Raw genomic sequence first — 25,800 nt, 5'->3', positions numbered from 1 at the left:
TCCTGTCTCGTCGAGTTATTCGGTGACGATCTTCCTCAAAAATCCAAACTAAACAGAGAATTCCATTCGAGATTTCGAATTAATTCGATCAGTTGCTTGCCAACTATTAACAAGGATTGGAAAAAGTATTTCGAATTTGCGTAATAAGCAACTTACGAGCCGGATACGCCGCGAGAGAATTATCGGAGAGGAATCGGGACACTTGGATAACATTAACGAATTGAACTTTAATCGACGTTCCTGGGGGGCAGAAATTTATTCTAATGGAATACCGAGCGGAGCCGTGGAAAATCGATTCGTGCACTCCTCGCGGGTTTATGTACGGTACCAGGTTGGAAGGAGAAACAACATCGTGACCCATTATTACGACTTATTGTGACACTCTTTTCCTCTTTCGCTCTCTTCGACCGCGTCACGATATATCATCGATTCGATGATCGAACGATTGTTGTCATCTCCTCCTCTTGATTTGTTGCTTGCCATTCGATTCGATCATTTATACATCGAGTGTTAGAATATTCGCGATCATTATTGCGAGAATCGTGGTAACCCGATTAGTTCGTTTAAATTGGCCGAGTGGGGGCATTATTGGAAACAATTAAGTCGGATATAAAGTACGCTAACTCACGACTCGACCGATGCATCTCGTGACACCGTTCAATTATTGTAATTTAATATCGTATGACGAAATATAGGTTTCATAATAACAGTTGCGTAACAGTTTATAAAATAAAACGATAACTTTGCGTGTCTCTCTCTCTCTCTCACAGAATGGAAATTGGGAAAGGAGATGAAAATTTCACGTAAATTTTCGACAAAATGTATATATTTTTAATTTATAAAAATTTAAAGAATTTTAATCTAAGGATATAAATCCGTTCCAGATCAACAGCGATCCGAATATATTGCCAAACGTGAAGCTGGTGATGCGATGGAGCGACACGAGGGGAGAAACGGTGGAAGCCACGAAGGCAATGATCGATATGATCTGCGAGAAGGTTGCAGCCTTCTTTGGACCGGAAGGCTCGTGCTACGTTGAAGCCATAGTCGCTCAGTCCCGCAACATACCCATGATTAGTTACGTAAGTAGTTTTAATACTGTTCGAAACACCTGCTCGCTCCGCCAGTATCCACGAAACTGGATCCAATGATTTATTATATCCCGATATTCTCGATAGCTGTCGGGGATAGATCAGATAAGGATAACCTCGCCCGCTTCCATTATGAATATACCATGAATATTTAAACGCTATGAAGATTATCCCGATAGCTTCTCTTCTTCTCTCTTCTCAACTTCCATAAACAAATTAATAACCAATTTATACCACAATATATATATTAGAATTTTTGGTAAAAGAATAATCGATCCAAGCCGATTTCAATATCCATTCCAGATTTTTTCTAGAGTCCCTCTTCTCAAAAAATTCATATTCCAACACGTGTACTCCCCTTTCACTCGCTCAATGAATCCCTCTGCGCGCTCTATAAAAAGATACTCTTCAAAAATAACCATCCACGTCTCGAGAATAGCGTCATTCGTCTCTCGAATTACCAATCCTTTCCCCCGCGTCTCTGCGAAAATATTTCCCTGAAAATAACCGACGATCTCGAGGATCGCATCCTCGTGCCGATCTTTCTCTCCCCGACCAAGGATGCCAGGATTCGAAAGGCGTGAGAACAGGGAGGAGGGAAGCGAGCGAGTTTCCAAGTTGTTTCGAAGGAGGTGACGCGGGGGAGGACGCGGATGCTCGTCGACAAATTGAACACCCGCGGCGTGACAATATAATTACGGGCTGCTTCCGCGTCCGTTCCGAGGCTTTTTTTCCCCCCGCGAGGAACACGCGATACCCTCGGCTTCGATCGGCCGGGTGAAAAATTACCATCCTGCCCTTCTTCCGCTTCTTCCGTTTCGAAGAAGCGAAACGAAGGCGATTGAAATTAAGAGCGGAGGAAATTAGAAGATTAAATCGATGTGGAATTTTATTTGAATTTGCGGGAAGATTCTTCTTTTATCTTGCAAAGAATTGTAAAAATTAGGTTCGAAAGCTTTCAGGATATTCGAAAAGCAAGAAATAATTAAAATTTGTTACACGAAGAGTATTGAATTGATTGTTCAAAAGAGGATATTTATAAATGTGAATTTATAATAATCGAGTAGGAACGACGGTCCAATTATCGCATGGAATTTGCCTTCCCGTTTAAGAATTTTGCTCTGGGGTTTCGAACAGGCCCTTCGTAGCAGCGAGCGACTCGAGAAGAATACTCCTTGGATCAAGCCTTGAACCGTGGCTGCGATCGAGCTATCTTGGGTCGAACGTTTTTTATCGCGAGGCGGAGATATCTTAAATCGTAGATTAACCTAGGTCCGAGCCTCGTCGCCCGAACAGGATCTGGAAACGCATCGATCACGAACCGAATCGAACCGGTTGTGCGGATCAGAGTGGATGCGTTCGATTATCCCGAAGGATAAGAATCTACTTCGAATTCATGGTATTCGACGATCCCATATAAATCAACTATCCAGATCTGGAAGATATTCCTTTAATCTCGTGGAACGGTGTCTTCGTGACGAGTGGCTGATACTTTGTCGCGAGATTAACCCTTTGAGGATGAAAGATTCGATTATTGTATTACAAAAGATCTTTCCTTTCTTTTGTCTGATATTCGATGGAAAGATAGACACGTTTGTATAAAGAAAAATGAAATATGCCGTGTAAGTTTTAATTCGAGTTTTAATTTAATGCGAAATACGTCACGTTGATCTAAAAATAGCGGCAGGCTCATGCATATTCCGATCGTTGAATGTCAAGATATCTATTGTCGTTCGTATAAGGGTTAAAACTACGTTTCGCGAAATGCACGCGCTTCGTCAAACTCTTGATTAACTCTTTCTATTTTCGTCCCACTCCTTTATCCATTCGAACGAACTCGACTTATCTCGATGACACGAATCTAACTGCATTAACAACATTGTTGACAACGTATGCATCTGTACATGGCAGGCGTGTGTATCGCTGAGCGTGCATTGGATGATACCGATATTCGTGTATTTCTTTCCGTTTTTTTCCTTCCGATTCGAGTTGGCGTCGATCAAAGTATCCAAAGTGGCGTGGATAGCCGAGGATTGCGCAATCGTAGACAAATCTCTGTCATAGAACATATATATATATATATATATATATTCCATGCCGTGGAACTCGCCATGTCGGATATCAAAACGGACAAAGCGATTCGTTTCGTAATTTATTTGCAATAGAAATATTTAAATACATGTGCGTGTATATATGTAGAGAGATAATTTATCGCGCAAAAAGTAATGTTTTTTAATAACTCCATGAGATGCACAAGTTCTCATCAGATAAGGACGATTCTTCCACGATAAACAATTACAAATTATATTAAATTACAGATTTTATTCCTGTTTAAAAATTAATAGAGATAATTCCTCCTACATTTTTATTATTCCCCCCGGATTAAATTGTAATTATAAATTAGATAAATACCTCCATTGTAAGTTCTTCGATCGCGAATGATATATTTTTAGTCGATTTCTCGAAGCGGAGGGAAAAGGAGAGGAGAATCGTCGGCCGTCGCGGTGGCGCCATACGGACGCTGCTCGTATTTAATACTTTCTCAGTTTCCTCCAGTTGAACGAAAAACTCGGCAATCGGTTATTTACGAAAGATACGAGGAGGAAGCGAGCGATTGGGAACGGATTCGCTCGTGTACCGATTCAATAAAAACACATGTCACGAATCCGCTTCTATTTTTAACCGGTTGATCATTTAACCCGTCTGCTTTATACGCCTCGTTAATCGTCTCGAATCATCCTCGGACCATCGCTCCGTTTCCGTGGAATTCGCCGCCTCGAAAGTGGCACGGCTGTTGTTGCCGGTCGCCCCGTTTTCTTCGTCGCTGTCGTCCCACCTTCTTCTCCCCTCGCCTAATATTCCCGATCGAAACCGAACGTTCACCGTTTTCAAAAGCAGGAAGAAAAAGGAAACTTGTGCCTCGAACTTCCTCGGCTTTTTTCTTCTCTTTTTTTTTTACCTTCTTCTTTTATCTGAAAGTTGGAATCTCTCGGATAGAAGAAGAAGGATGCGTTGTCGCGAAACTCTTTCCTTTTTTTCAATTTGATTCGAATAATTTGATCACGAATATCGCGTATATTTAATGTATATTTCATAAATTATAGAATCAATCTTTTCTAACTTTCGTAGAAATTGCAAAGTTTGGAACGATAACAAAATAAGATAGATGATAAAAGCAATCATATTACAGATACGAAATATCCTGCCGCTAAGGGGGGAAGAAAAAACTAAAAAAAAATCGTATCATGAAAAATCAATCGAGATCACGGATAATCGCGATTCCGTTAATAACCACGATCAGCGGGTCAAAGAAAAATGGAACGCGGACGAGGCGGAGGAGAGAGAAGGAGAAGAAAAAAGGACAAGGTTTCTTGAATGGAAATCGTAAGGACACGTTCGAGGACTGTCTCGATTGCACGTACACCGAGAGATTCGAGCGTAATGAGAAAGTGGCACGAAGAGATAAAAAGGCCTCCAGACTAATTTATGTTAATCGGAGGTCGTAAGAAAATGAAACGGGGAAGGCGGCGCGAGTCGGGGAAAAGGGAAGTCGGAAAGGAAGTCGATTCTCCTCGTGCCCGTTTTCGCTCGCAAAACCCTTTCCCCGATCCGCGCGCGTTAGGGATACGTGCGCGTGCGGAAGAAGAAGAATCGCGCGCGCCTCTCCCTTTACTTTCACCTAGTTTCACCTCGAATCGAATCCGTGGCCGGGATCGAATAGCGGCGCGCCTTCTCCCTCTCTCTCTCTCTATTCCATTTCGTTTTTTCCTTCCGCCGGATGTTTACCAGCGCTCGCGTGCACTGTGCTTCCGCCGATTTATTTTCTGCCCGTCGGCCAAGTATCCGCCGCGTCGCGCGGCTATTTCGGGCCACGACGACCAACGCGAAAAACGCGCCGCTCCCACGCCTCGATTCAAGCTCGTCGTCGTCGTCGTCGTCGTCGGCAGCGAAACTGGCGCATTTCGGTTTTTTCAACGCTGAGACAGGCTGCTGGCTTTCTAGGCCGCTTTTTTTTCGCGGAGAAGATCGGGGAAAGGGATGCAATTCGAATTATGTTTAAGAGGAGTTTGGTTTCGTAAGGTATATTTTGTAAATTCGTATAATAATGAAATGTGTTCGATGAAGGTCGATTGAAATTTCTCGTTCCTGCTAATGGGAGCGGAAATAAAAACGCAATTTGCGTGTAATACGAGCGGATTTATTAGAAACGGGAGATCATCGGTTAATTAAGTTGTAGGTATCGAGATGACGTCAAAAACATTCTTTCAGCCTATAAATAACCGATTTTTTTTAATATCTTGATACTTAAAAAAACGATACGGTACAACATTGGTATGTATGACTTGTGGAAAGAAAATATTGGTAAACAATTATAAAAAAAAAAATAAATCTTGCATTAAAAATCCGTTTGTAAACTGAACAAATTTGTCGAAGCAAATGAGCGTCCGTTCGAGCGAAGGATTGGCGGGGTTATCGATAGAAAGTTTCTTATTCAACGATCGTTCAGCCGGATCAGCGTGGTTCCAGCTTAATTGAAAATCGGCATTCCTCCCGATCTCCCCTCTCTCCCTGTTAAATACGCACACACGATTAACGGGTAATCGAAACCACTTCTTTTCCTTCGAATCAAACGAATCATCGTCCACGTGTTTGCGAAGAACAGTTTTCGATCGACTTGAACTCAATCCGACTCTCGTCTCGATCATCGATCCCGGCATTTCCCTGCCGCCACCAATTTTACAAAGATCATACCGCATAGTTTTAGTTTCCCGCCAGAAGAAGGCGGGAGCAGAACGGAGAAAAGCGATCTAACGCCGGCTAATTCGAGAATCCCCTCAGAGTTGAACTCTGCTCGAGCGTGCATTCCTGCATACAAAGCAGCACGTTGTGCACAATGGAAGAAAATACGAATCGCTGAAACTCCTTCACGTCTATTCGTCGAAAAGGAAAAGCTCGGGACAGAGAGAAAAAGAGAGGGAGGGAGAAGGAGAGGTGGTGGACTCGGTTGCGTGGACCACGCTGCTAGATATTAACGTAGCAGCTACCCGTTTAGGTGAATAGCCGTAGGTGGACCACAGAGAGGCTGAGCGCAAACCGCCTATGCTAAGCTTCTCTCGTAACCACCGCGTGTGTATATGCGAGTATCACGATCCAGTGAGAACTTTCGATAAGCGACTCCCTCTCTCTCTCTCTCTCTTTCTCTCGCTCGATCCTCCACGCGTTACTCCACGCACACGCACACGTGTATGTATATATATATATATATATATACACGCGGGTCACTGCATCGCGGTTGGTGCAACCACCTGTTGATTGCACCGGCCGCCGAGTCGATGACGTCTCCGCGGATCGGAAAACTGTCCGGCGCAATGTGGGTTCGCCGTGGTACAAAACAACGTGGGTTGTTGTTTCGCCATTTTTTTTCTTCTTTTTTTTTTTATTTTAATAACACGAATACAAAAGTGATCGGATTGAAGCGAATTGTTTGGATTCTTTTTCTTAAATTTATTAGACGTTGTTTATTTCGTGGACGCAATTTCGCAACTAATTATATTAGAAAATTTCATCGCGCTGTTAATTTGTCTTTTCTTTTTTTTGAATACTCCTTCATTTCATCATCTTCGTGGGCTTTTTCTTATTTAACATACGGTGTATCATTACGTGCTAAAGATATATATATATATACACATATCGATTGAAAACGTAAAAGCAGAATCGTATCAAGTTATCGCGAGGCCGGTGGGGAGTCCGCGGGCAAGATTGGCCGCAATTTTCCTCGATATTCCTCGAGGATGCGCGTAAACTTCGAATTACCCTTTGAGTCCTTGCGTAACTCGATTCGAAGCTCGGCGTCGGAGAGGAGAGAACTCTGTGAAACCCGAGAGGCCGAGTAGAGTTGGTGACAATGTTGCTACAGGCGATCGAGAAACCGCCGTGAAGTCCATTACCGCGCGTGAAACCGCATCGATCTCTCGTCTCTCTGACCGATCCCTCCGTTACGTACGTACGTACGTACGTATCCTCCTCCGTTCTCGCTTTCGACTCACCTCCACGCGAAATCTCCAATTCAAATCGCGCGTTCACCGTGATGATAAAGTGTCGTGCGAAGCCACCAGCGTAAACAGCGTGAATTACAGATATAAATTCCAACGTTTCTCGAGGCGAGGCGAGGAGAATTCGCGAGGAAGGTAACGATTTTTTCGAAAATAATCGATTCGGAGATATTCAGAGATAGGAGAATTGGTTGGAAAATTAGATATACAGTCTAATTTTTGTGCCAGGTAACGCGACTTGAATGAGAAATTGGTTAAAATTTCGAATAAAGTCAATAACTATTCAAAATGAACAACGATCCATATAACTTGATCCGTTCATCTGCTTTAGACAAAAACTTTAGTAGATGTAATTTTAATTTTAACACTTTGCTTATCTCAAAATAAATCAATATATCGTCAGGAATATGACAGTTTCCTCTATAAAAATTGAAATCCCTCCACTCTTTTACCTTTTATCCCCCCTTTCAATGCGACAAACAAGATTCTCCCCTGTGAAAAATGAATTAAACCATTCGAGAAATATCGTGTACATATATATATATATATTCTCACTGGAGAAAATTAAAATAATTGCACGAATAAAAGCCTATCTATGCGTCCTATATATATATATATATTGCTAATGGAGGGAATCTGAGAAACAGGTTAGATCGTAACGAGGAATCCGCGGCGGGTGTTGTAACTCGCGTGATAGGTGTAGCGCCGCGAAAGGAGCAATATTATTCCATCGATGCCGCATTTGCATGAAAACTGCCGATTCCCCTGACCTTCGCGGTCTATTTATAGCCGAGCCTGTTGATGCCCCACGCACTCGAACGGACGCTTACCTGGTCCGCCTCTCTCTCTCTCTCTCTCTCTCTCTCTCTCTCTCTCTCTCTCTCTCTCTCTCTCTCTCTCTCTCTCTCTCTCTCTCTCTCTCTCTTTCTCTCTCTCTCGCGTCCTGCCTTCGCGGACTGACACGAGTCTAAGGTGGCTACTTCGAACGGGTGGTAATCGGTTTTCGAGCGACACTTGGTGTACACCCGTTCCAATATCCTTCAACGATCGATGATGAAAACGAGCCCTTTTTCCCGTCGAGGAATTGAAAAATTGCATCGGGCAGAATTCATCGAACGGTTTTAATTTGTACGAACAGTAACTAAAATTGGAAGTTAAAACGAAGCCTTTGTTCTCCATTGAGGAATTTAATTATTTTGCAACAGAGAGAGAATTACGACGATGATGGTTTTAACGTTTGGATTATTGATTTTAATAAAGCGTGCGTTATTAATTCGTAAATCGAAACAAACTCTCCGTTTTCCATTTAAAAATTTGAAATTATTATGCATCATGAGAGAATATATATTGGACGGTTTTAATTTTGTGTAACTAAGTTGTAAAATAGCTCGTTAGAACGAAGCGTTTCTTCGTTTTCCATCGAGGATAAAATTGTAAAATCGGAGAGAATGTTTCGAATTAACGATGGTTTCAATTTTTAAAGTTTTTGGAAGGTAGTATTGGGACGATTTAAACGCGTAGGAAATTAATAACGCACGTTATTAACTTGCACTTCGTATTTATTTGCACGCGCCTCTGTGCATATAATATAATATCGATAAATCTAGTGATACGCTTTGAGAAGAGGAAATTACGGAGATTTTCTGAATAGTTTGGTTCGGGTATGTTGTTTTCGAGTTTGACGGATATGCAGATATTTCTGTGCACGTCAGCTTTATTGGATACTTTGTTAGAAAAGCAATATTAATATTGGCCAGCAGCGTAAAGCAACGATATAAAACTTTGGCGCCGGTCCAATAACGGAATAATATTGTGATGTTAAATACATGGTCTCGTAGAGTGATCCCCGAGTACCGGGTATGTAAAATTAATTGGAAGAGCGGTCCAGGAATCTGTCATCGTAAACGAGAGATGATTTCAAGCCGTGTTTTAATTTCGATAGAGCGACAATTTTGCAATTTATACTTTCGAAATACTTCCCTTTTTTTTTCGCGTAAATCCAATAAAAAAACTTATTACATCGAGCAATTGCGAGAAAGAACTTGATAAATTTTTGTTAATTTTTTCGTTCTTTTTTTTTTCCCCCATCTAAAAAAGACAGTAATTACAAAAACTTAATTGGTCTCAAAATTTCCATCTCGATTACAGATAATTGCGATTCGATTCATGAATTAAAAACGGCTATCTTGAAAAAAGAAAAAAAAAGAAAGAAAATCCTCGACTTCATCAAGTTTCATTCAAGTTTTTTTCCTATCGTCGAATTAATCAAAATATATTTATCTAATTCTTACACGAGCTTCCCAAATTCTCTCCTTCGCGCGATTCCCGGCCGTGCGCGAGTCTGATCCGAACGAATCGTCTCTCGATCCTTCCTCGACGAGATCCATCCTCCCCCCGTTTCCCGCGTGGGCGTGAAACAGCACCGCGATACTTTCATCTTGCGCAATAACGACGTAATAATAATAACAGCGCTTCTGCGGTGAGCCGTGTATCGGGCCCTGTAATAGCAGAACGATGCACTTCTTTGCCTCGTGTTGTTGCATGCATTATTTATCGAATCGCGCCACGAGTCCGCGCACACATCGGTAAAAACTTGATCGATCCCCCCCCCCCCTCCCCCTCCTCTCCGGGCTGCGAGCGAGGGAGGGAGGGGGGAAGAGGAGGAAGAGGAAAAGTGGAAGTACGCAGAAGTAGGAAATAAGAAGCTAATAGAAACGTCGTGACACGGTGGCGATACGCGTGCACCAATCGTGTCCTCCCAACCTCGCGCTGAGGAACGATTATGTTAGGCCGATTACACCGCCATTTCCTCGTCTCCGCCGACCCACATCGTGTGTGTGTGTGTGTGTGTGTGTGTGTATATCTCTCCGTTTCGAAGTGACGTTACGTGATTTCCACGATGAAGTAATCGCCGGCCTATCTTTAGCCAACGCGCCAATCCGTTCGACGATGATCGACGATCTCGGCCTCTCTCTAGGCCGTGTGTATGTAATCAATCCTCGTATGTCGTCGTTGTAATATTTTTTTTTTCTTTTTTCGTGCACGCTTGGATACGCGTTCCTCTGGAATTCGGTAATGTGAATTGGTGAAACGATCGAAACAATGTATAAAAGGTTGGATAAGCACAGTTACCGCACGAAAATCGGGACTTCGAACCCGATCATTTATGGAGATAGAGTGAAATCGAAATTCAATCCCCGTATGGCTTGAAGTTCCCTTTGTATCTTGCTGAAGAAAAGAAAAAGAAAGAAAGAAAGGAAAGGGGAAAAAGTAGGAGGAGAAAATGTTAAAGTTAAATTAAATTAACCATACGTAGCTGCGTTACGTAGGAAACAAAACCTGTTTATCTCCCGACAACGAAATGTGGAAATACTTAAGAAAACATTTTCCGCGGTGAATCATTGTCCAACAAGCTTCACCACAAATTTCCTCTCGAACCTCCTCTCCTCTCCTCCTCCTCGTGTTTCATTCGGCTATCATTGGCCACGATCGGTCGTAGCTGGCAAAATGAAATAAGGTTCGAGTTTCGCGCTCCTTGCAGATATAACAACTAAACTCTCGAGCCGTCTGCAAGCTTATAACGGATAAATACCGCAATATCGCTTGGATAAAACGGAGCGAAAATGGTGGCAAGCGATCCTCCTCCTCCTCCTCCTCCTCCTCATCTCTCTCCTCCCTTCCTCTCGATCGCGCCTCGCTTGATTTTCACTTGGAATCGTGTCCGATTCCCCCCCTCCTCCTCCTCTTCTCTCCTCGTGATGGTGCGTGTGCAGAAGGCGGATTAAATACGCGCTATCTTTAGCAAGGGAATAAACGCGGACGAGCAGAGCGTGAGAATACCGGTTCCGGTTGAAACGATACGATTTGTTTGCTACATTATCGCCGAGTTAAATATATCGCGATAGCGTGAGGAATTTACGAGGCAACCGGACGCGCCACTGGCCGAACCAGAGCCGATCGGCCCGCGAGAATATAAACTCGCTCTCTCGATATTACGTAAAATTAACCTGGTGGTTGGCGTACCGTGCACTCGTGTATATATATATATATATATATGCATTGGTCGTACATTTTTTTTTTTATCGAGGAAATATACGTGCACGCGTCTCTATTAGCCACCCGCGCGGTCACTGAGTGTTACGCAACGCTTAACACGGATGACATAACGTTGAGAAATTCATCGATAATGTTTAATCTATCGCCGACGATACGATGACAACCGGTCAATCGGATATATACGGTTGAATTGGAAGAAACTTCGTTCGACTGAGTGTGTATCGTCTTATTTTTCAACGGTTTAATAAAAAAATGTTAATTGATGGGATTATTATGATAATTTGTGCGTTATTAGGGATGGATTAGAGAAGAGGTATCAAAGGATTTCAGTCAATTCGCGATAAAATGTTTGTCTCGATAACGAGAGATGGGGAGATTGATGCCATTTGAATTTTTATCGCTCTCCTGTCGTTAAAGCGTGTTAGATTAGAGATAATTTGAAGGAGAGTTTATTTATTCGCGGCAATTGGAGGGGGAAGGGGGATTTTCTATTTTTGTAGTGGAAATTTAATAAAGGGGAGAGGAATTTACTCGAGGCGCGAAGATTATAGATAGATTTTTAACAGCGACAGAAGAAGAAGAAAAAGAGTTTTTGCAACGAGAGTTCACCCTTCGAAAAGAAGACAGCCTCTAATTTACGGTGTCAAGTTCACGATACCCTGTCGAGCTTTTAAGAAAGACTAATGGATAAATTCCCTCTTGAAAAGATAGACCCGCAGACTCTCCAAGAGCGACTCTCCTCCGGCTTAAATACGTCTCACGATATTATTTCAACCGCTCTTTTCCAATCAAAAATGTATCATTTGCTCAAACCTTCTCGATTATTCCAATTCTCAAAACGAAATGGTCAAAATTTCAACTGTGCCTTCTTTCGAATAAACTTCGTTGATGAACAACAACAACAACAACAACTTGAACTTCTTATTGTCGGTACTGATCGAGAGCGCAGTTTTTCCGATAAAATGGGTCAATTGGTTTTTACATAACGCGAGCCACGTAATGGAGGCCCAAAGTCCAGTGGAGAGATCGAATTGGAATAATCGCCGTGCGTGGATTAAAAGGAGAAGAAGGCGATTGCGAAGGGCGCGGGTGTTGGAGAGGTGGGCGGGGTGGAGAGGAAACGGCTCGATCGGGGAGAACGATCCATTCATCACCGCGCGCAGAAGAAGAAGAAGAAGAGAAACACACAACGCGGACGTTTTTACTGGAGTAGGCTCTATTTTTAGCAGCCGGGGAATAAAAGAATGAATAGAGTGTGAGAATACTGGTTTCGCAGGCACGGCCGGTGGCTGGCTGGCTGGCTTGCTCGCTCGCTCGCTTGAGTTGCTCGTTTGCTCCGTCATTGGCGGCTCGTGTCCGCTCTCGAACAGCCGGGAAGAAGGAGCGAGCCGTGGTAACGTAATATCGCGCCAACAGAATTAATTAATATTTACGCAGAAATCCCTTCGCTCACTGAAGAAGAAGTGGCTCGCCAAATTGTAACAACTCGCTCGCTATATAAATACGATTGTTCGAGCAGAGATGAGAATATCTGTAAAGTAAAGTTAAAAAGGATAAAAAGATAGCATCGTTGGTGTTTTTATCGCAAGGCGAGAATATCGTAAGATGTAAGAGTGTTGTTCGTACATCGATATGGGAAGGATCGATTCTATAGGGACGAAGGAAAAGTACTTTGTTAATAATATAATTTGTGTTTTCTCTTAACATAGAAACGAAAAAAACGATTTTCTTATCCCGAGAAAGTATATCGCCGTATATAATCCATCATGTACAAACTTTCGAACTTTAAAAACGGAAAGATTTTTCGCGAGTTAAATTTACCTGTGAACGGTGTGTTTGAATACTTTTGTGAGCCGCTTGCAATTGCGCCGTTTCCTTCAACGGACCGTGGCGGGAACTGGTTCGATCTCTAATCTCTATTTCGATCTCGGAAATCTTTTTATAGAGAGAGAGACGCTGTTTTGAAATTTGAATTCCCGATCGGGAAGGGCGGGGGTGGAGGGGGGCAAGGCGTGGAATTTAATTGTCGATTCGCTAGGCGCGTTCCATCCATCATCGTCGTCTCGTGTATTTAATTTCTAACGAATATTATTCTACGAGAACGTGCGACAACTCCGTAATACAATCGATTACGGCCTTCCATCGCGATCGTAGGACGATCTCTCGAATCCCGCCTAAGGGGATTCTAGTTTTCCCCGATTGTGTATCGGCGTGAATCACGAACCATTCGATCGAACGTGACTAACGTGTTTTTTTTTTCAACCTTGGCTCCGACTTGGCTGTCAGCGTTCAAGGATTCGAATTAGCACGGAGCGTCGCGAGAACCGATTTGGACCGATTCTAATATTAGCACTGGAAATAGTCGATTCCGATTTAAAATTAAATCTCCGGGCGAATTGTTTTTCGTTCTCTACGACACGCGTGTACGTAGCATTATGCATCATGTTGAGAAGTTTCCTGGAAGAATGTGGATTTGATTGAATCGAGCGTGCTTTAGTATTAGCTCGGCCTCTCGCATAAAGCAAGCAAGATAAATTGTCGCTTACAAGTGTTTTGACAAGTGTTTGCGATTATTTAATTAAATATCTCTTAAGAAAAATTAAGGTTGATGGAGTAAATTAGCCGAAAACGTTGCCCAGCTTTTTTTCTTCTCTTTATCAACCCCTTCTCGCATATCCAAATTTCGCACAATTATACTTCTTTCACTTTCACATCGATACGAACTCCGCAGAAGATTTGCCATGTAACCATCATCCCCCTCTCTGGATAGCGAGCGACAAAAAAGGAGAAAAAGAAGAACGGAAGAAGAATCGCTTAACGACACATTGGAAGCACGTGTCAGCGTGCTGTAAAAGCCGACGTTCTCCACCTTTTTTCCGTGTTACACGCACAGCCCGGTTGACACCCATAAAAAGGTTAACGTACAGCGAATAAATCGATGGGCGGATAATCGCGTTGGTCGCGCCACGGCGGCCCAAGGGGATGGAAGGCACAAAGTAGCGTTCGCGCTGGCGCACGGAAGGAGCGTGTGCATTTGGCGCGGCAACAAACCGAGGCGAGCGAAGCGTTGGAGTTTAATGTGGGTGCCGCCTTAAGTAACGACGACGCGGCTGGTTTCAGGCTAAAATACACTCAATTAACCCTTAATTGGCCGGCACCAATTATGGGCCCGGCGTACCGACGCGTATTCATTCGGTCAACAAGAATGTATGGTCGGCCGGCGTTGTTTCTTCCCTCGTTTTACGACTACGCTCGTTCCTCGTGCCTCCGCCGCTCAGATAAACGAATTTCTTCGTCGTGTCGTGTCTCGCCGCCGGCTTATCCGGAGATTCGAGCACGTGATCGCCACGTTTGGCCATCTTGTCGCGTGGAAAGTTCGCGCCTCGAGAACTCGTGCTCTATTTATCTAACTTCGTTGTAAACTCGAGCCGAACACGTGTTTCGTTTCCGTGCAGCTTCTCCTTTTTTTTCTTTTTCAACGAGGCTCTCCTCTGCTTCAATCTCTACAGGTGACGAAGGAAAGAAAAATCTTCGAGCCATCGATAAAGAGTTAGAACGAGAGACGCGATCATACGAGATATGACACGTGATAGGAACAACTCTTCTAAATTAACCTACGTGTTGCACGCGGGAATTAAAATTAAGGTCAAGTTTTACTACCTGTACATCATCTCTCCCGCGATAACGAGATCGTCGAGCTTCCTCTTCCTAGTTCACTTGCTCGAACAATCGTGTCGTTCTTCGTTTTCGTCGATCCATTTCTTCGTATCGTTTCTTTCGAAACGGAGCACGCAATCATCGATCCACGAAGAGAGAGGGAGAGAGAAAAGATCATAAACGATGAATAGCAACCAACTATTTTTTTTTTTTTTTTAATAGAGAAAGAACAAGAGATTTTAAAGTATCCTAATCTCTTGTGTTTGATTGATCGTGTAACAATTGTACAACTAAAATGCACGATAAAGATCGTGATATCTCGAGACTGTTCGAATTACGGATGAGATCCTGGTGAATTCTTGCGGGGAGCATGGAGCTCGTACGAGAAGCGGCGCTTTCAAGTGTTAGGGGCCCGCGAGGATACGCGAAGTGCGTGCGATTTTAACGAGCTGCGACGGCTCCGTCCCAATCGTCTTAATTTGTCGTCGGCTAAGCTCGTTCTATCGTCGCATTAAACGTTAAACGCCGCGATATATAATTTCCAACTTAGAATCGATAATTCGTAGAACAGCATTTTTTTTTTTTATATTTGAATTTGAAACTATTGCAGAAAACGATCCTTCCTTATCTTTTTCGTTCGTTTGCTTCTTCCTCTTTTCTCTGGTTTCTCTCTCTCTCTCTTCGTACATTCTTATTGTTTTAATATCGATATCGAAGGAATTCGATGAAAAGGAGCGGCACAATGCAATTTATATTGTCGGGAAAATATTGTATTTTTAAACGGAGCGTGTCGCGCGTTTACGTGATCGTGCAAGAATTCGCTCGGCTTTATTTCTGTTTTATAATTGCTCTGGATCCGATTCAGCTCCGTGTTATCTGCTAAGAGACGAGTCTTGAAAAATCTATCCCCTTCCTTCTCTCTGGCTCTCCATTTGATGAAAAAAAAAGAATACATACACTTCGCACAAATGTTTCGTTATCTCTCTCTCTTTCTCTCGGTTGGCTTATGGGCTCCTTAAACTCGCGAAGATTTGAACCGGCCGTGGATCCCTATCAGTGTCTGTCAATATTTACCGCTAATCCCGGCGCGAAAACAGCGTAAATCATGCAGTATTACGCCGGTGTGAACGATATTACAGCAATCGTGTTACAACGACTATCCGTTATCAGCCGAGCATATGTCCAAGTGTCTGTGCTTATCGGGTCGACTATATTTAGAATCGGCTATTGCTTTGTCGAGGAACGCGAATCGAATCAAGGAAGGAGCTGAGAGAATGCTCTTCATTCCTGTTCGACTTTCGTCATCCGGTGAAAATCGTGAAATCGTGCGATTCTTTCATTCGAGCTTCGTTCTTCTAACATATCGATCCGACGAGAAAGGGAAAAAAAAAGAAAAAAAGGAAAAGGAGAAAATAAAAAAGCTATGCCGTGGAAACGAACACGTACGTACACGTTACATTAATGTTCCGGATCACATTCCAGATACCAGAACAGATACGAAATCACGTCGATGAATTCCGCGTGGAAAGTTCAACAGGTTGGACACGCGTCATGCAATATTAATTAACCATTACCATAAAACGAGCGTTAAACTTTGGCTATGCTAGAGCGGCGGGATCGAAAACGTTAATTACATGCCATCGACTTCCAATTTCCTCGATCAGCACCACCATGCTCGATTCCCAGCAGCCAATCGCCACCAGACGCCTGTTTGCCTGCCCGTTCACTGCTACGCAGCCGACCAGATCGGAATTCTTGAATGGCTTGTCAGGTAGAGCCGAAATCCCACGGCGTTACGTAGAGAAACTCGTGTATCCGGCGTCATTCGAGTATAACCAAGGATACCGACTCCGCTATACACCATGGCTCCACTAACTGCCTATGTTTATCGCCAGGCTATATTTAGACCGGGCTATTGCTTTACCAAGCGACAGCCTGAACGAACCAGCTATACAACCGACCGACACCATCAGCGGGGCCCGGCCAACTTCCCATCTCGGTGTGTATTTCTCTCTCTCTCTCTCTCTCTCGTATACTACGAGCCCTACACACCGATCCTCGTGCACGATCTTCTTGAGACTTGCGTCGTGTCGGCCATCGACACCCACTAGTCGAGAGAATCGAGTGAATCGAACGAATTTCGTTGCGCCATTTTGACGAGATATTGTTGTTTTTATCCGCGCAGTTTATATTTCTCCGCGGCAGCATTGACGATGATATAGTTGTCGCGTGTAGCGAAAAGTTTAAGTGTGTAAGTGGTCGAAGAAAGATTGGACGGATTATTAAAATTACGTAGCAGCGAAAAATGTAAAACGTAATATAAGGAAAAATGTTTATTCATTTTTATTTAAATCGATGCGACATCGAGGCCTATTATTAGCGGCATAATTAAGGGGAAAAAACTTTCCATAAAAAGAAATGCGTTAAAATTGAGGTTAATTACCGCGGAGTCGACGAATCTACCGACTCCTGGTCAAAGAAAATGTGCATTCGTACTAAAAGTTATCCCCGGTGTTGAAGGGAAGAGGTGTCGAGGTCCGTTTGATTTTTCATCGAGCAGCATTAATTTCCATTCGATTGTTCGCCATTCAAGGATACAACGTCGGCCGCGTGCTCGCGCGACCGCGCGAACACACAACTATCGCTATTTGTCCGTCGAAGCTATAAATAGACGCTGTTGATTTATGAATAAATGAAAGCACCGCCCTGTTTCTGTGTGCGCGTTATCCCCACCTTGGCGCGCGCCGCGTCTGCGCTTGCGTCCGCATGATTCGCGCCCGTACGCATGCGCTCGTGCGTAAAGAATCGTGTATCCCTACCGCTAGCGCGGCCGCTACACGCGTTCCTCGTGAACAGGGCCGCCGCGATGATTCTTCGGTTTAGAAATGTATTTTTAGAATCGAGTACCGTTCGTTGGGCACAATTTGAACACCTTTCTCGAATGATAAATCTCTAGTGGCGAATCGAAAGTATCGCGTGCATTTTGATAATTCTTTTTCGATCTTGCGAACACGTTCTCTCGTTATTTTTCGACGCGTCTGTATTTTCGAAAACGGTGAACTCTCGGATGGAAAATTTTCCATTTGCGCGCGTCTCTGGATTACGACTGGAAACAGGAATGCCCTTGGTCTGGCTGGCTGCTGGCCTGCTATAAAACCGCTAGTTACAACATTCCGTTTCCAACTGCTCAAATTAGAATGTATAATCAGGCATGAGTTGGTAAATAAGCTCTGTTATGTTTATATAGGAACTCGGTAGTACGCGCGTGGCTAAATATAAACACTCCCGATCTAAATATCATCTTTGATCTTGGCTAATAAAATTCGTTCGATCGCTCGTTTCAATGGAATGTGAAGCAAACATTCGTACGAGATATCATTTCGCAAGTCGATAAGCGAACGCTGCGAAATCCAACTTTTCAGTCGATTCGCCGCGCGAATATAAAACCTGGTGTTTGAAGAGGAAACAAACTTGTCTTAAGCAACACGTTAAAGAATATGAATTTCTATGGATTTATGATGTTTACATATCGATCGTAATCCGATAGAATCTAGAAACAAGTATCAACTATGTTGCGCATCTCGGCTGCACATATTTCGCGGTCTATTTCATAACAAGTTAATACGCTGTAAGAAGCTGATGAAACGTCTTTACCAACATCTTTATCTTCCCGCTATTCATTATGTTTATCCTCCTTTTAAACGTAACTAACGATCGAGCATATTACAAATAGATTAAATTTCTTAAAATGGATAAAGAAAATTATCATTTATCTTGCATAATTGCTCCATTATCTTCTCGATTAGAGATAAAAACAAATAGTCCATTTTAATTAATCCTATTATTTTACAATCGCTCACTTTGCAATCACTTTTATCAATCTTAAACATTCAAGAAATACTAATTCCAATGGAATCGTAATCGCCTCCACGTTTCAATCGCTTTATTATATTTTTACAAGAAACTTTACAAGATTCCATTCTTTCAAATGTCAAAATACCTATACACACACACACACATATATATATATATATATTTTACGAATAGTAATCAATTTCCACGAAGTGAATCTTTCGTGTTAAATTTGACTTGATTTCGTGAATAAATATTGAATTTCGATCCCACGATTGCGTAAGAGCGAGGTAACGACACGTTATTCCGGCCATATTCTTGTCCACCTAGTGTCCCTTAATTATTCCTTGACGGAAGATATCGGTGAACGGTGCCGTGCGAATTCCTGTCCCCACGATAAAACGATCGGTCAAGAAACGAGAAGAAAGGGAGAGGTGAGCCTGAAACGAGAGCCATCCTTACCCCTATATATAATATAACGAGCACCCTTATCGAACGAGTTGATCTTCGACCGAGATCATCACGGTGGAATCCAGAATAGCAGCGCGCATTAACGGGATAATTTAGGAAGTTATGGGAATGAAAGGACGGAGGGAGGCGTCCAAAGGGGATCCATGCAGACATGGAGAGTATAATCTGAAAGCGGGCAGAAACGTTTAATTGGCGTTAAGGAAACGTCTCGCGGCTTCAAGTTCAATTATCTAATGGTGACCGCGGCATAGCTTCTCACCGAGACCGGCTGCTTTCTAATTCCATGGAAAGAATTTGCTCGTTCATTCTCTTTCCCCTCTCCTTCCCTTCTCTTCGCCTCTTTTTGATCGTGTTCGAGGTATCGCTGATAGCGATGGGATCAACCACGTTTGAGCGAGACAATTTGTTGAATTAAAATTATTACAACGGAAATAGATTTTTTAGATCTTCCTCTCTAAATATTATAGTTGTATTTTTAAATTATGTTGCGATGTTAATATTATATTTACGATTGCATTAGAATTAGAACCTGTTTTTTTTTTTATCAATTATCGATATTAAAAAGATATTATTTTTTATCCCAATGTTTTTATGAATACAAGATACAACAGCATTGAAATTTCGAGTTTCAAAAAAAAAAAAAAGATATCTTTCGTGAAATATAAATTATATAAATTATTCATCACTTTAACAACGTATTTCAAGGATATCGGGAATATAAAGTTATCTACTATTGATACTCGTTCAGCTATTCGATCGAAAAATTAACGAAGAAGTTACTTAACTGTAAAACCGATTCCAAATTTTTCCATGGCGCGCGTCCATCGGAACTTGATCCCATCGCTAGCTATTAACATGGCGTTTTCACGCGTGGCCGCGTCTCTAGGTGAAAGAAAATGGTACTTTTCATCGTGGTGGTTGGCTCTCTCGAGCGTCCGCCAAGCGAGAAGAAGAGGCGAAGAAGAGGCGAACGAGGGATTAACGAGGCAGTGGATTATCGATTGATATTCAAGATAAAGAAGATTCCCCTCTACGGAACCGTGAACTCGGAGAGGAACGAATTTATCTGCGACACGGAGCGTGTCGTTTGGCAAGATCTTGGTGCACGTAAACGGTCGTCCCTCGAGAACACTAATAGCCACCATTAACGGGCCAGGACGTGATCCGTTCACACGCTCGCGAATTCCGGGAAGCGATCTTTCCGTTCTGTAACCCGCGGCTAGCCTCGTGTCGTATCGGTAAGAAAGAAACTTGCCACTTATTTCTGGCGCAAATTTACCTTACCTTGTTGTCACCTTCTCTCGCGAGCGACGCGACGACTCATCGAAAGAAAAAAAAAAGAAGAAAAAAGAAAGAAAGAAAAAACTCGACCGTGTTCCGAATTTCGTCGAATCCCGAATGGTGGAAGCTTGTTGTGAGGCGAGAAGGAAATCGGATCGGCATCCGAGCAATTTATAACGCTATAAGAGGGAAAGTGGTGGAGAAATTTGCGAGATTTTTTGCAGGCCTCGTGGAATTACCCGTAACCACTTCTTCAGTAATGACTTCTTCGTACTCGACCTATCTCTCGAAACGATCTTTCTATTTATAAACGCTCGGCTCGCAACAAGATAGCGGTCTTATTGTGCCGGGCTTGAAAATCGTGTGGGTAATTTCCAGAGAGAGAAAGAGAGAGAGAGAAGAGAAAAAAAAACGCGATCACTGTCCCGGTTTATTAACCGTAAAAGGTGAGCGCGAGATAAGGGGAAGAAAAATATCGTATTTGCCATACATCTATATTTATCTCGATACACTCGAGATAGCCCGATTTACCGTGATTCATTCGGAGCAAGTTTGCGGGGCAAAGATGGCGGCGCCACGGCTCTGGATCCAATCCTTTGGGCCTTGATTCGTTTCTGCAGACACGTGTCGGCGTCCTTAGATAGAAATTAAACAGAAATTAATATTCCGACACGTTCTTAACTTCCTTTCGACTCTTCCTCCTCAGGTGTGACTTCCGCCTTGCGCAAACAGGAAAAGTTCGAGGGGACGGCGGGATAGTTTTTGTTTATTCGGGAAATCGAGACGGATATCGAGACGGATTTTTTCGCGCGATTAATCGAGTGGCCGCGTGTTGATCTCGTATGCGGCGATCGGCCGATTGTTATTCAGAGGGCGCGGTGGCCGTCCGCGATGCGCAGACGAGTGCGCGTTCCATCGTCGCGAGCACGACGATTTAAAGGCATAATTTTGAGGAACGACGTGGATCGTGGCCTGGCGGAAAGATGAAATATCCGCGGTTCATGTTTTATGGATGCGGCGAACAATTATAAAACAGTAGGGTATAAATTTGAAAAAAGTGTGCTGGGGAGAATTCGCGATGAGACAGGGGGGGGGGACATCCGAAATGCACGCTAAGTTGCAGGCTACCAGTTTATGGCGACGATTGTCGAAGCTCGAGGCACGATCGAGATCGTTGATGCGCTCGTGATTTAGTGCTGGCAACGTTTTGTAACGTTCGGCTACTTTGTACACAAGGGAGAAAAATTTCGAAGGTATAACAAAAAAAAATATGAAAAACGTCCACGACGAGCTCCAAACTTACTTTTTATTTTTCTTTTATAACGTTAAATTATCCAGTAATTTCATTAATGGAACGAAGTCTTGCTTTTAAAAGACGCTACTGCATCGCTTATCTGCATCGTAATATTTATTTTTGCGTTGGTTAACACGATAAAATGTAGTCCAAGAGACAATGGACGGTCTATTCTTCGAAGAGAAGCGATCATCGATTTCCGCCGTATCGAACGAAAAGCATCTTTCGCTTTATATCCGCCGCAAAGGATAACGCCGTTCATCGCGAATTATATTCACAGCGCGATCCTCGACTCTTCATCGTTGAAAAATTTCCAAAACCGCTGTGAGAACCTCGTTAGCTCTCCTTACGCGCGATGACGACGATGAAAAAGGAGGAGGAGGAGGGGAAGGAGCGTGGGCAGGAATTCCTCGGTCGCGTTTCCAAAGGATCGCTTGTGTTGCACAACTAAACTTGCGTACGTTCGGCCAATAGAGGAAAGCCTCTCTTGCGGTTGCAGTCCACGGAGAGCACTCGAGCTCTCTCGAGCTCCCTCAAGGTGGTCTCGTCTAAATATAGCCGAGTGGAGCCCAGAATAACAGCACGTCGCGAGCCGGCAATGACCAAAGCCCAACTCGTTCACCGACAACCGAGCCAGAGGCAGCGAGCAGCGGGATAACCGACCGACCAGGTCGGTCAGTTTTGTCTACCGGCCCTCCAGACTCGTTCCTCCGGACTTGGGCCGCCTCCTCTTGGAAGAGGTGAAGGAGGAGGGGGAGGAGGAGGACCTGCCTTTAAAACAATACTCTTCTACGATTCTTTTAACGTTAGCGTCCTCTTTGTTTGTTGGCCCCGTTGTTGCTTCGAATTCGGGGACTGGTTCCTCTCTGAATCCGGACCAGTTTCGTCCATCGCCGGATCATCGATCACACTGGCTCTCTGGTTTTATGCAAAATCGCAATCGGGGACCGTCGTTTACGTACTCCTGGTTTCTTTAAACTTAAATTTTCGATGGGATAATGTTAATCCAATCGATATCGATATCGGGACGATGATGATATCTCCGTTCTCTTGGTAATTTTATTTGTGATAATTCGTTTGGATAATTGGATCTTTATTCCATCATGTTATTTTCACTTGAATCGCTTTGAGGAATCATAGCGAGATTGATTGAAATGGTTAAAAGGTTGAATTATTTATAGTGGCTTACTAAAGGTTAAATGCTTTATAAATTAATTGCTATCTACGTTGATCGTTCATGTATGTAAAACTATTCATGTATATCAAGCGATCGAGAATACTTCCTTTTTTTTCTTTTCTTTTCCTTTTTCTCTTTTTCTTAAATTTAAAAAGTTGTCGAAACAGTCTCGCCATTCGATGCAAGATCAATCGGATTATTGTACTCGTGTAAACGCGGCGTTAATAAAGATCGTATGGAGAATCTGTACGAAAAATCTATGAAGAATGCCATGATATGCCAAGAGAAGAAAAAAAAAAAAATCGAAATATTCAAAGTGTATAGTTACGCATATAGTTTGAAGAACAAAGCAAATCTTCAAGGCAAATCCATTCTCTTACTCACGTTCGTATATAAATTTTATTCTATGCATAAACATCCGTGGTAAAAAAAGATAAGCGGTTGGATTAATTGAATTAATTTTTACAAGGTCGCGTACACACTTGTACAAAGTTTACATCGATCGGGATAGATTGATTTAGAGAAGACTCGGAGGCGAGGAGATCGAACAATGATCGTAATTTCGTCATTCCGATGCGGCCCAGCCAACTTCCTCCCGCCGAATGGAATTTTATACATTTTTTTTTCTCTCTTTTTCTTCTCTCTTATTCTTTTCTTTTTTCCATTCTTACATGATGATTACGATTAAATGTCGCTATCACATAGCGGCGCATAGTCAACTTCCTTTCGGCGAGTTCACAAACGGGTATCATACGGCTCGACGTCCGGTCTTCGAGAGTCTCTCTCTCTCTCTCTCTGGAGGATGTCCCTTTTTTTCGTTTCGCGTGTTTTCTTCGTCCTCCAATTTAACATTTCCAGTCGAAATTCCGCGCAAAAAGACGGCGGCCGGCCTCACGATCTTCGCGCAACAAACTCACGGATAAGAGGAGAGGAGAGGAGGGGAAAAAAAAAAGAAAGGATTCCGGCCAGGTGGGTAAATTGCCTCCGACCGATCTCCACTTCCTGGAATCGTGGGAGGATGAACGGAGAACACTGGAAAGAGAAAGTGTTGACAATTTTTCTCGTGCGTACCTTCGAAATTTTTCAAATTTTTCTCTTTTTCAACGAGATCGTGTTATTGGAAATTCGTATTCATTTTCTCCAACGAAACCCTTATTCGAATTACAAACTACTTCGACAACCACGAAAGGAATAAGTGAGAATCTTATGGGACTGGAGAGCAAGAACGAATATTCTCGTTTTCCCCGCATCGTGAATTTACGACACGCGCTTTCCGTAAACCGCAAATCCCGCACAAAAAGCCGTAAACAAATGGACGCGACGAAGGGAAAGGAATAATGGACGGGGCGTGATCGATGATCGATCCCCGGTGGATTTTCGTGGTCGGTCTCCGATCGAGACCGCGATTCGATCGAGCGAGAATCGGAGAGAGAGTCGGGCCTGGGCGTATAAGCAGGAGGGAGAGTGGAGGGAAGAGAAGAAGAAGGGGAGGGGGAGAAAAAAGAAGAAACCGGAGCAAAGGAGGGGAGAGAAAAAACGGCGGAAAGTGGATCGTGGCCTGGCGGTGGTCGCCACGGTTAAAGTAGAACTGACCCCCAGTTGTCACGTTTAATTTATATGTTAATGAGCGCATGTCACATTTCAACGGTACGGAGCACAACCGTCCCGTGCACTTCTCCTCTCGCGAGAGCCACACCGCAGGGAGAGAAGAGAGTTGCCCCGTTCATTCCACTCTCCTTCTGCCCTCCTTCGCTACGGCCTGCCACAGGTTTATATTTAACCGCGCGCCACACACCATGACACCAGGCGCAGCCCACTTTGCCGCGTTACTCTCCTGCCTTCTGCTCTCTTACCATTCTTCTTCTTCTTCTTCTTCTTCTTCTTCTTCCTTTTTTGCTCCACCTACTCTTTTCTTTTCTTTTCTTTCTTTCTTAGTCTCTTTTGATTTCTATCCAACTTTTTCCTTCTTTTCCTTTTGGCCCCTTTTAGAGAGGGGGCTCTTCGTTGATCCTTTCAATTTTCGCCTTTTCGCCCGATTCGTAAGAGATGGTCCTTTTTTTTGGATGACTTTGTTCGGGCTTGTTCAAATTTCAGTTGTTTGTACGATTACTGGCTTTTCGAGAATTTTTTGGCCAAGTTTCGAATAATTGATGAAATTTATTACAGCTTTTGGAGAATTCTTCTAACTTTAATCAAATGATTGGAGTTGATTCCTAGTTAATTGAATCAAAACTTGATTTTTCAAGTTAATCATTATACCTTCGCTCTTTCACTTTCACAAAAACAATTCAATTCGCAAAGTTCATTTATGGCCTTCGAAATCGGCTATCCATTTGACTAAGAACTGATAAACTGAAAAATTTTGGAAATGTAATTGTATGAATTACAGAAATGTTCGGACTACAAAGCGTCAAAGGTGAACACGTTCGCCAGGACCGAACCGCCGGACACGCAGGTGACGAAGTCGGTGATCGCGTTGCTGCTCCATTACGGGTGGAACAAATTCACCATCATCACGGAGAGCGCGTGGTCGACGGTGGCAAGATCGTTGGAGGAGCAGGCCACCAAGAACAACCTCACCGTGAACCACTACAAGACCGTGGAGGATCGGCACACGTGCTGCGAGGAAAGGCTGCCGTGCTGTCAAGTCAGCGTATGGTTCCAACTTATACAGGAGACCAAAAATATGACCAGGAGTCAGTCCAAGTTTTACTTTATATCTCGATATATATCGCGGGACGCGTCATCGGGACGACTGTAACGATTCATCCATCCATTTCTCGATCTGTTTATCGCCGCTCCACTTATTCTCAAGAAACCGCATTTTCTATTCCGCCCGTTCGAAACAAATTTCCACCAGATCTATTT

At 43.2% G+C, this 25,800-nt stretch overlaps 1 protein-coding gene across 1 annotated transcript in view; it reads left to right on the top strand.

Moving 5' to 3' along the window:
- Positions 1–25,800, top strand: part of LOC724603 (receptor-type guanylate cyclase Gyc76C-like) — a 65,767-nt gene that overhangs the window by 33,531 nt on the left and 6,436 nt on the right. The window contains exons 4-5 of the mRNA XM_016911268.2: positions 885–1,082; positions 25,322–25,628. Coding sequence (XP_016766757.2) covers positions 885–1,082; positions 25,322–25,628 — 505 coding nt within the window. The remainder of the gene's footprint in view (positions 1–884; positions 1,083–25,321; positions 25,629–25,800) is intronic.

Source organism: Apis mellifera, linkage group LG3 (assembly GCF_003254395.2).
Source record: "Apis mellifera strain DH4 linkage group LG3, Amel_HAv3.1, whole genome shotgun sequence".
In the NCBI taxonomy this organism is placed as follows: domain Eukaryota; kingdom Metazoa; phylum Arthropoda; class Insecta; order Hymenoptera; family Apidae; genus Apis; species Apis mellifera.
The sequence above is the reverse complement of the archived record's forward strand: the minus strand, read 5'-3'. Positions and strand labels throughout refer to the sequence as shown.